General features: G+C 42.2%; 1 protein-coding gene across 2 annotated transcripts in view; it reads left to right on the forward strand.

Moving 5' to 3' along the window:
• The window catches only part of Atp8b1 (ATPase phospholipid transporting 8B1), a 118214-nt gene that overhangs the window by 67941 nt on the left and 37965 nt on the right, over positions 1–12308 (forward strand). Inside the window, exons 3-8 of one of the 2 annotated variants that reach the window (XM_077792241.1) lie at positions 4802–4899; positions 6320–6433; positions 8508–8606; positions 8721–8782; positions 11463–11535; positions 11637–11707. In XM_077792241.1, coding sequence (XP_077648367.1) covers positions 4802–4899; positions 6320–6433; positions 8508–8606; positions 8721–8782; positions 11463–11535; positions 11637–11707 — 517 coding nt within the window. The remainder of the gene's footprint in view (positions 1–4801; positions 4900–6319; positions 6434–8507; positions 8607–8720; positions 8783–11462; positions 11536–11636; positions 11708–12308) is intronic. The other variant, XM_077792242.1, reaches the window with a different exon arrangement.

Genomic DNA, 12308 nt, shown 5'->3' on the forward strand with positions numbered 1-12308 from the left:
GCATTGAATAGCCCTGCAGTGTGACATTGCCATCATCAGCACCCTAGGGGTGGTATATACATGGAGAATAAGTCCTACTAGTGGGATTATTCAGAGATGGGGCGGGGGGCTAATGCTCCACAGAGACTACCTACAGGATCTAAATTCTCCCCTTGTTTTTTAACCCAGAGTGTCATCATATTCTTTACTCTCTGCCAATATTTTTTCTTGATAAGGTAAAAATTGGGACCTCTATGAGAAATTACATTTTTCTTTGATGACCATGAATATCTTTTTACACATTGAAGAGCCTTCTGAATTTCCCTTTGTATGAACTGTCTATTCATGTCCTACATCCATTTCTCTCTCAGGCTTGTTTGTTTTCTTTTTGTTGTTATGATTTTAAGCTTTTGACCTGTCAACTCTCCAAGTTTGCTGTGGTTGGTACCAGTCAATGGAGGTTTTTGGTTCTTGGTAGATCCGTAAAGCAAGAATTCAGAGCCAGCAAAGAGGATAGGGGTGAGGCCAGTGTATTTCCTTGCCAGATGGTAGTGATCAAAGGATTTGGTGACTGTGGGAACACTCTAGACATCACGTAGCAGTGTTTAGATGCTTCAATGACACAGCATTTGCCAGACTGAGGAGAGGTTTGGGACCACATGTGGCTCATGTTAAGTGCATCTCTGGACATGTGCCTTGATGGTTTTGTTGACACAACCCTGGAGAGTTGTCTTTGTGGCTTTTAACTAAAGGGCCATATGGTGAAAGTGCAGCTTATTTTTTTGCTGGTAAATTTACTATTTTTCTTCTGTTCATCTGTATTTTCATTCCAGAAAATGGAACAAGATATCTTCTTTTTCTATAAATCAGCCTGTGGTCCAAGTTTCCAATAAAGGTCTAAGTGGATACTTAATAAATATTTGACCCAAAAGGCAAATACCTCAAGTATTTAGCCTTCCTAAAGATACACACATTACTGCAGCATTTCTCAAACAATATTAATAAGTGTTCAGTGATGACCTAAAAATATGCTCATGATCACATTAATTTTGAAAAGATGAATTAAATAAATTTCTTTACTCCAGGGCTTCTCAGAGCCTTTAATGGTTCAACGCATCCATTTCGTGTCTGAGAGAGGGATGCACAATTTTGCAAATGTCTTTTTGACCACAGAACACCATTTTCACATTCTGTAAGATCTTTGACTGAAATGCTACTCAAACAATTAGCTCAAATCTCAGGAAAAAATTAGAAGAAGACATCACTTTGTTTGCCCATTGATTTGTCTGAATTAGGGCAAACACGGAACCTTAACTGGAAATAGGGTTTTCGATTACTTGACTGCAACAGATTTGTGAAATTAAGTAGAAAGGCTCTTGTGGTTAAATCTCAGATATGAAGACACACCGGTGATTTTCTCTGGGCTACCCTAAGTTTTATCAAACACGTCAAATTAAGAAGCCAAGGCCATACCTCGTAACCTCGAGATGCTCCTACTTGAGGTCAGAACCATGCTTCCTCTGAGACTTCCAAATCAAAGTGGACTGGGGGTTAGGGTGTAGTGCAGAGACTAGATAGAGCAACCAGCAGATGGGGGCTTAATTACCAAGTAGATTTACAGAGCCACATGGGGAACCACAGGAAGGCTGGGGAAGCTTGTGACATCCAGCTCATTAACAGGATGGCTGTTCTTTGGTCCTGAGTATTTAAGATTGACTTCAGACCATTGTCATGGGGCCTTTTCTCTCTTCTCCAGGAATCTCATCTGGTTTTCTGCTCAGCCTTTCTGACATTTAATATGGCATCCTGGTATTCTTAGAGGTATTCTAGAACAATAGTAGCCAGGTTATGTCACCAAGTCATCTGCTAGCTCGAGTACACCATTAAGAGCACATATATTTATAGATTACCATGAAATAGAATGGATTCAAGATTACCCTGTGTAATGTCTTTTTCTTTTTCTTTTTTTTTCTTTTAACTTATTTTCCTTTAGAGCACTTCTTGGAGTGGGAAAGAAATGTTCTGATTGCAGACATTATTATAGTGCTCATGGGTTGGCTTATGGTTCCATTTCCATTTTCCCTTTTGATAAAAGTGCACTTGAGCAGAAAGATGCCAGGAACATTTCTATTTGTCACAACATAACACTTATGAATACCCGATGAGTGGCAGCTGAAATCGTGCAAGAAAAGCATTCAGTAACAGTACTGTGGTTTAAAAAAAGTAATCAGGTTAATTATTTGCATTCTTCAGTAGTCCACACTTGAACCTCTTACAGTATTATCTCTATTTCCTAGGGAGTAGGAGTCGGAAAAATGAGCCATTTAAAAAGTTGAGATGAAATATTTTCAAAAGTATGATGTCTTTAGCTTTATAATAGCCCTAAGATTGATCATTTTATAATTCCTTACTTGTAAATGCTCTTTAATATATTTCCCTTCTCCAAAAAATGGTTGTGCCACACTGGTAAATTTTATCAAAACCTGTTACCCACATGTGGATTTAAAGAATCACTCATGTGCATGCACTTCATCAAGGGAAATTCATGTGCATGCCCTTCATGGGGAAGCCAATGCTGACAGGTTCTTACCTGGGATTTTCTTCTTACTAGATGGCACCCTTGTCTACAGCCTTCAGTAGCAGTGTGTTTGTCCTCCGGAGCATAGTCACACATGGGGGCAGCAGGAGAGAGGTTAAACCTGTCCTAAGCCACCCTTCCAAGTCAATGCTTAGGTTCCACAGATAGGTCACCCATTTTGGTAGAAAGGGAACAAGTCGAGGATAAACTGCCCCTCAGCGCTTGTGGATTTTGCTTTTCCTAGTCATGCAAAAGGTATCTGGGGTGTTACTGGGTGTAAAACAGATGGATATAAGAATAAGCTTGGCATGTTCTAGTCTCGCCCAAGAACCACTCTAGGAAGGAAAGGAACACATGGCACTCATGGCCTCGGGGTGGAGCAGTAGTGGTGATTGTTGTCCTGGCTGGTGTGGCTGGGATGTAGAGCAGGTGTGTGGGAGGGGGGCTAACATTACCCCTCTTCATGAGAATGTGTTCACTCCAAGTGCACATGTGCCTCATCCCCATGGTCAGAGTCAACCTCACCCCTGGGAGGCTGTGGAGGGACAGCTGAGGATGAAGATGTGTATTCTGGGGGTGGTAGCCAAAAGAACAGGCCACAGAGGGTCATTAAGGATAGCTACTGCTGAGGGGTGAATTTCTGTCAAGGCCCGTGTCCTAGAATGTGACGGGCAGCTGCAATCACTCCCTCCAGCTGGGACTGTGATTTTCAAGACCCAAAGGCAGAGGCAGAGCTGTCGAAGGACTGCTGTGAGTGAGCAGTGCAGTGGCTTGTTCAACATGTCCAGAGGGGCCACCTGTCTAAGGGGAGGATGCTTCAGACACGCAGACACAAGGGAACAACTTCATTCAGATCGACAAAAGAGCAGAAATGATCAGCGTGCACAGCTTGGTCCTCAGGGAAACCTGGGCCTTGAGTCCACTGTCGGATGTCATACTGTTGTCCTATGAAGAGCATGCTGGGCATGCCCAACCACCAGGGCAGCAACCACAAGTCTGTAACAATCTCCAAGTGAACCAGGCTCCCTCTCTTGAAGCTTTTAAAGATCTCTGGTCATGACCCTGAGAAACAGTGCTACTGGTGAAGTTTGCCACTGGCCAACTTCCTGCTGTAGCTCCGTCTCCCTCCAGACACATGGAAAGATATTCCTGGCCTTGGGGGGAAATGTGAAGCGTCTGTTGGAAGGCTATAGCAGCTGGGGACACTTATGGAGATGCCTGGGTTTAAGGCAAAGATAGGAAGAGTCCAGTGACCACAGAGCTCTTGGGAGGATCTCAGGATGGAGCTTGCACCAAGAGCCTCTATGCTGGATGATAAATATACAGAGGTACACATGGAGGCTTGGACAGAGTTGGGGACTATTCTATTAAAATAGGAGCACAGTCTTCCAATGACTGTGAGGCAAACCATCCCAGGGAGAATCAGGCTAGCAAAGTCATGTGGGGCAGAGAGGTGGGAAGAAACATTTTATGGGACTTTCGTTGGGTGAGAATGTTCTCCCCCACAGCAGACAAGCTTTCTCAAGTTCCCTGGAATCTAGACACAGCAATGGAATGGACGGAGTCCATTCAGAACTTGGAAAGACATTGAACTTGATGAACATTAGTCATCAGGGTGAGGCAGTGCACAACACTGACAGGTAACCTCAGGACTGAGAAGTGTTGAATTAGGTGGTGATATCCTTTTCCTTTGATTTATTCAATCATTAAATATTTAATGCCATATAAATTTTACAAACTATGTCAGTAAGATTGAAAAAATAATAATTTAATTGAGCTGTGACCTTCTAGGGCTCTAGTATTTTTGTTTGGGTCATGTTTAGATGAGGATTATTCTTTTCAAATTCTAGTGTTCTGTGAACACCTGGTCAAGTCACAACCTGGATATTACATTGATAGCACTGCTGTAACAAAGTACCACAAGCTGGGTGGCTTAAACAACAGAAATTTATTTTCTCACAGTTCTGGAGCCTGGAAGTCCAAGATCAAGGTACCACAGATTTGATTCCTTCCAAGGATGGTGAGATCAGGATCCACTTCAGGCCTCTCTTGGCTAACAGATGGCCTTCTTCTCCAAGTGACTTCATATCATTGTCTCTCTCTCTGCATCCAAATTTCCCCTTGTTACAAAGACATTAGTCATATTGGATTAGGACCCATTCCGATGACCTCACTGTAATTTGATTCCCTCGGCAATGACCCTGCTTTTTCTATTTACATACTTTTTCTCTTTCTCTTTTAAAGATTGCACTTGGCAAGTTAAAGCGAATGATCGAAAGTACCACGAACAACCTCATTTTATGAACACAAAGTTCTTTTGTATTAAGGAGAGCAAATATGCGGTGAGTTGATTCCTAAGTTATCTGTATTAAAGCCATTTTCTCTAGTTGCTATCATGCTTGCCAGCCTCAGGCCGCACCTGCCTTCCAAGTAACCACTAGCCTGGGTCTGTTGATAATCCTCCTTAGTTGTATAAAATCCATTTTTATTGACGCTTATCTACCCTGACTATAGGTAGAGAAGACTTGAAACAAGTCACTATAATTAGATTGAAACTTTCCCTAGGTGTGTGCAAAGCTCTCTTAAAAATGTTTTATAAAAGAAGATAAAATAATGTCACCAAAACTTCATGTTGGAAAGTAATGAATTTGAAACAAATCTTAATTACTGATTTTTCTCCCTCCTTTGCCTAAGATGGGCTTAGAGACTTTAAAGATTTATTTTCCACCTAAAATAATACTGATTACTTTTGCAATGAAACACCTGTTAGGTGTGGGCTTGAGGGCCACCTTAACAAACCACAACTGGGTGGCTTAGAACAACAGAAGTTTGGGCTGGGGATGTGGCTCAAGCAGTAGCGCGCTCGCCTGGCATGCGTGCGGCCCGGGTTCGATCCTCAACACCACATACTAACAAAGGTGTTGTGTCTGCCGAGAACTAAAAAATAAATATTAAAAAAAAATCTCCCTCTCTCTCTCTCTCTCTCTCTCTCTCACTCTCTCTTAAAAAAAAAAAAAAAAGAACAACAGAAGTTTATTTTCTGACAGTTCAGGGAGCTAGGAGTCCAGAATTAAGATGTTGGCAGGGTTGATTCTTCCTCCAGAGAAAGTCAATTCGGAGCCTCCCTCAACTTTGGGTGTTTGCCACAGTCCCTGGTATTACCTAGTCTGTAGATACATCCCTCTGATCCCTGCCTCTGTTTTCAGGTGGCATTATCCCTGTGTGTCTCTGTGTCCAATTTTCCCCTTCTTATAAGGACACCAGTCTCCACCTTAGGGTTCAATCTAATCCATTATGGCTTCATGTAGATTGTATCTGCAAAGACCTCATTTCCAAAGAATACTCCATTCACAGGTTTTGGGATTAGGACTTGTAACTTTTGGGGGACACGACTCAATCCAGAAGATTGTCTTAGACTCTTTCTTCCATGGTCTTCTTCATTCCCCCTTTAATAAAGGTATTTGTGTTTCTGACCTGCTTGTGTTGACATCTGCCTTCAACCATTTTCTAAGAGGCTGTCATGGGTCAAAGTATTGAGGGCAGGATCATAAGGCTAGTCTCACATCTGTATCTTGTTCCTCCTTCTGACATAAGACTCCAAGTAGTCATTCTGAGGCCTGGCTAGAATTAAAGGCTTACAGGAAATCAGCATCTTTCTGAAGGATGGCCCTGGGTCACTATAGGCCATGGGATATAGTGACTTTTACAGGTATGGAGATATATGGCACCATTTAGAATAACTTTCTTATTTTTTTCCAACAGAGTAATGCAATTAAAACATACAAGTACAACGTACTCACCTTCCTACCAATGAATTTGTTTGAACAGTTTAAGAGAGCAGCTAACTTCTATTTCCTGGTTCTTCTTATCTTGCAGGTAATGCCCTTTGGTATCTGAAATCTGTGTGAATCATGATGACTTTCTAACATTAAGTTTTGAACACATAATGTGGACAGTTTTGAAACTGTTCTGTATTAACAGCTTTCTACACAAGGAAGTAGTGCCTCACCCACAGAACCAGCTCACTCAGTGTTTGAACAGGGAAGGAAATGCATGGAAATCGATTCCAGTTCTATTTTTTTTTTTTTAGTTTCATTTCTTATAATGTATGTGTTGAAACTGATATCCCCAAAGTGAATAAAACTAAAATCTTCACTTTGTAGAATTATTTGTAATGAAACCTATTTTTTTGTGTTTGTCCTCTATTTTTGTACTTAGTTGCCTAATTTCCCTAAGAATATTATTGATTTTTATTAATATTTTGGTCGTAAGTTTATGTTATAATTTACTTCATTTGGAAATACCGGGGAAATGAACCCAGGAGTAATCAGTGACTGAGCTACATCCCAGCCCTTTTTATTTTTTGGTTCGAGACAAGAACTAGTCTTGAACTTATGATCTCCCTGCCTCTGCCTTCTGAGTTGCTGAGATTACAGGTGTGTACCACTGTGCCCAGCTCCAAGCTTATATTTTTGCAAACTGGTTTTTAATATAAGAAAAAGCCTTCTTTCTGATGATGTTTTTAATTGTGGCAGAGGATTCATTGTTTGTAAAGCAAAACTTCTATCTGTGTAGAAACTGCTGCTGTAATTGATGAAATGAGTCTACCTTCGGTACCTGACATGTGGGTCACAAAGACCATGTGTAAGAGTTGGATTTGGAAAACAGCTCTCCTGCTGGGATTCCAGCACTAAAGTTTTATAAAATGGTGTGTCCAGGGGAGGAATGAAGTGGAGAGGAGAGAAAGTAGAGAAAAGACACTCAGGAGAAATGGACACTCAACAGATTTGGTAGAACACAAACCCACTGACTTGTCATAAAGGATGGTCCTGCTGTTGAGGGGCGTGTTCAGACAGGTGTGTGAACAGATTACAAGCTACTACTGTGTGGTCAATGGACTACTTTTCCTTTAATTCTTTAAAGGGGGGAGAGATTCCCATAGTCACAGTGCTGCGGAAATGACCTTCCTCTCCCTGAGCTGCACCCCAGTCTCCTTCTCTTAAGGTGCAGCCATCCCATCAGGATAATAGCAATAGACTTAGCGCTTTCCTTGCCTTTCTTTTATTTATTTATTTTTGGGGGTGGTGCTGGGGTTTGAACCCAGGGCCTTGTGCCTATGAGCCAAGCACTCTACCAACTGAGCTATATCCCCAGCCCTCGTTGCCTGTCTTTTCATTGTTTCTTCACTGGATTCATGTACTCAATGAGGTAATGTAGACTCCATTTTGCAGAGAAGAACTGAGGCCCAAAGAGGCAAAGTAATTTGCTCCGAGGCCCAAAGCCTGTGTGTACAGAGCCCAGCAGGACTGGACCTGGGAATTGAATTTCAAATAACTACCACATGATGTGGCCCAATAATCAACAGGATGGTCACAAGAAATCTTTTCAAACTTACTTTCCAAATTTCCATTCAAGCTGGGAGGCTGTCTTGATGCAGGTAGAGCTTCCTGTTAGGCCAGCCCCTTTCTGGGCTGTACCAATAGCAATGATCATGCTCCACCTAATCACCAGCTTCAGAGTCAGCCACTCCTTGCTGCCACTTTGCCTGCATCACAAGGCCCACAGAAATCACTGTCTGAGCAACTACTCTGTACAGCCTCCATGCCTTCCCTGAAAGTTAAGCATGAACCCCTTCAGTTAATTATGATTCCCACAAAACTTCAGAGCAGTTCACTTGTCATTATCATGTCAGAAATCTCCCTTGATGTCCAGTGAAAGTCACAGTGTGATCATTTCAGGAGCCGTTGTCCTCCAGGCTCTGTTCCAGATGACCAGAAGCTAGAGAGAATCACCAGAAAGAGGTTGGGTGCTTCAATACCTTTTTCCTATGTGTTCTACAGATGTAGACTTACATGATGCTGGAAATTAGAACGAGCAGCTTGGAATCAGCCATCAGTTACCTGTAAGTCAGCTCTGCCTTCATGTATTCAAGCCTTTTTATTTCGTTTAGGCAATTCCTCAAATCTCTACCCTGGCATGGTACACCACCCTTGTCCCACTACTTCTGGTACTTGGCATCACTGCAATCAAAGACCTGGTGGACGATGTGGTAAGAATTTCTCATGCAAATTTCCACTTCCTGCTCTAAGCTTATTCTACTTTGACATTAATCCTTTATGTATTAAGATAATTAAAATAACATTTCTTCATTTCTATTTTAAAGGCTCGCCATAAAATGGATAAGGAGATCAACAATAGAACATGTGAAGTCATTAAGGATGGCAGGTACTTTGTCTCCTCCTTTATAAGGATGCAATGTATGTCTGCATATTTGGATAGAGCTATTAAAACCTGGAAGTCTATGAGTACTTTTCCTTCTTCACCATGAATCCATCTTTTTTTAGGGGATGGAGAAGGGTGTACTTGGAATTGAACTCAGGGACACTCAACCACTGAGCCACATCCCAGCCCTATTTTTTATTTTTTATTTAGAGACGGGGTCTCACGCATTGCTTAGTACCTTGCTGTTGCTGAGGCTGGCTTTGAACTCATGATCCTCCTGCCTTAGCCTCCCAAGCCACTGGGATTACAGGTGTGTGCCACCTTGCCCAGCTCCATGAAGCCATCTTAATTTACAGAGACATTGGTCCTCCTTCATGGCCTGTAGGCTAGACCCACATTGGACTACGTGTGAATGCGTGTTGGGCTTCACGTTGTCAGCACATCAGCATTTACATGACTCCTTCAGCCTGCAGTTTGCTGCTTTCACTTCCTTGTTCCCAGGCTTATCCCTTCAGGGCTATGCTCATACAGGATGTCATGACACGTTTCCTGGTCCCCCAGCTAAAGTGATTCTACCCCATACTTCCAGAGCATTTTATTTTCATTATGACATAAATTGTATTGGGATTATTGATGTGAGCATCTCCCCTTTGTCTTGCGCTGTTAAGTTCCTCCAGGACACTGTCCCACCTCCAGCATGCACAAAGTGCTCAGTAAATGTTTGTTCAATGAATGCAGTCAGCGGTGACCGAGACACCAGACATCAACTCAGGGATCAGTAATGAGTTGTTTCTTGAGCAAGAGCCTCAAGGTAAAATTGCAAATTCAAGTGCTAAAAACAGTGACTGAGGCTCAAAAACTTTTTAAAATGTGTTGACACTGAGGAAAACAACCCAGGTAGCCATGCTTCCAATCTGTGTCTAATTCAAAAATAGACACCAATAAACTCGAAATATGTTGACATGGCTTTTTTTCTTCTTGAAGATAAATAGATTCTGATCTAGAAGTTCCCTTCCAAATCATTTAGAATCAATATTGTGAATAGTGGTGAGATACATAAACACCACACGACTCTGTTTAGCTAACGGCATGCCTAACCGCACAGGTGGAGTAGCTGTGAGTTGACTTGAATTTAGAGTTAGGTCAAATCTTGACCCCTGCAGTGGGTCAAGCCAGTAAGAACTTGGGCATCAGTGGGGCAGGGCACAGGGCCTCATCATGGGGAACCAGAACATCACACAAAACAGTCCACCAGATAGCGTCTAGTACTTTCAAAGAGCTGGGACAGAAAGGTGCCAATGTGCCATTTTTTTTTCTTTTTGGGGTGCGGGGGTACTTGAGATTGAACTCAGGGGCACTCAACCACTGAGCCACATCCCCAGCCCCATTTTGTATTTTATTTAGAGACTCACTCTCACTGAGTTGCCTCATTTTTGCTGAGGCTGGCTTTGAACTCACAATCCTCCTGCTTCAGCCTCCTGAGCCACTGGGATTATGGGTGTATCCCACCGTGCCCCTCACCACTGTGCCATTTGTAATTTCATATTTATACACAAATTTCTAATTTACACTCTTGGAGATATTGAAATATGAAATAATTTCATTTGTTAAAAGATAAGCCAAGTTTAAAAAGTCCTGCAGTTTGGAACTATGTAATAAATTCTCATAAAATTGGGAAACTAGGGCATAAGCATATATATATATATATAATGACTTTCCAATCTCCAGGTTTGTTTTATCCATAAACAAATTGGAAGACAAGAATAGTAATTAGATTTCTGTCTCCAAAATAATTGAAATGATTACTTATGGTGGGTTCATCATGCCCATTAGTTGTATCTTTTGTATTTATAAAAATGTTTGGAACTTTTTAAAATGTTGACTTGTTAGAAATTTAAATGGGAATTTCCTTTGGAGTTTATTACTGAAGATAGTCATCTTTTACTTTATTTATTTATTTTTTTTTATCAATAGCCTCATTAGATTTACTGTAAAAGTGGTACATACCCATTAAGGAGATAATTTAAACAATGGAGAGGAAGCCAATCTTAAAGCCCCATGAGGATTCTTGGTGGCCCATGGAGGAGCACTCATGTGTGTCTGTCCTGGGGAGTGAGTGATGGATGACCTAGAATAGGGAGGACAGGAGAGGAAGCAGCCCATGAGCAAAACCTAAAGGGGGCACCAAGTATACCCAGCCACGTGTGGACATGGCCCCCAATGGAGGCATGAGGCAGGGTGGAAAGAATATCTTGATGTATTGGTCACATCACGTTGCTTCTGGCAGAGACAAATACGATCCTCAAGACCATTTCCAGTACTTACATCATTCAAAGGGTGAACTTCTAGCCAACATTTTCCCTGTGGTTTACACAACTTCCAGAATCTTTGACATCTATAAAGAATGGCAGGTCCCTAGCCTAAAACTTAGAAAACCAATAAACTTTTTTTTAAAAAAACAGGGAATGGTACCTAGAGCTCTACTGTTGAGTGATACCCCAGTCCAACTAACACTATTTTTGTTAAATATTTATTTTTTAGTTGTAGTTGAACACGATACTTTGATTTATTCATTTTTATATGGCGCTGAGGATCGAACCCAAGACCTTGCACCTGTTAGGCAGGTGCTCTACCACTGAGCCACGTCCCCAGCCCGACAACTGACATTATTTTTAACACTTAGGTTTAAAGTCACCAAGTGGAAAGACATTCAAGTTGGAGATGTCATTCGTCTGAAGAAAAATGATTTTATTCCAGTAAGTGAGCAAGTTCCTTCTCTCTTGTCCCTGCCCACCCCTGGCTCGTGCTCAGGTCACCTTGGGGACCCTGTGTGATAGCTGCCTTTTGTTTGGAACAGGCTGACATCCTGCTGCTGTCCAGCTCTGAGCCCAACAGCCTCTGCTATGTGGAGACGGCCGAGCTAGACGGGTGAGTGCGCCTTGGATGAGCCTGCTTCAGCGTCGGCCTTGAGGGCGTGGTCATGACTTTCAGATCTGTGCACTCTGGGCAGGGGACCCTGCCATCTGGCTCTGCCTCTGTCACTTGCTGGCAGTCTGGCAGTGTCCCCTGTACACTGGCCTCTTTTCCCCACCCTTAGAGTGGACTGTCCACCTTTCCCTACTTCTCAAGGAGACCACGTGCCTAGGCCCCTGGTGAATTGCTGTGGTGTCCAGACAAATGGAAGTGACTGTGGATGTTATTATCTGTTTCAGAGAAAGGAAAAGGTTTTTAAAAGTCTTTGCCATTAGGTAATTTCGAATTCTCCCTTAGTTGTTATCACTTCAGAGAGAATGATATTCTGTTTGGGACTGGTTCTCAATATATTTATTAAGTGCTTAAGAGGTCAAAGGCACTTTGCCTATTAGCTTATTTGATTTTTAAAATAACTTTATGAGAAGAGCATTATTATTACCTCTACCTTCCCCATAAGGAGACGGAGGCCCAGAGAGGTGAAGTAGCCTGCCCAAGGTCACACAGTAAGTGGCAGTTGGGACCCTGCTCCCTGCGCCCTTTGCTCTTCACACCCTAG

The sequence above is a fragment of the Urocitellus parryii genome, chromosome 13 (assembly GCF_045843805.1).
Source record: "Urocitellus parryii isolate mUroPar1 chromosome 13, mUroPar1.hap1, whole genome shotgun sequence".
Lineage (NCBI taxonomy): Eukaryota > Metazoa > Chordata > Mammalia > Rodentia > Sciuridae > Urocitellus > Urocitellus parryii.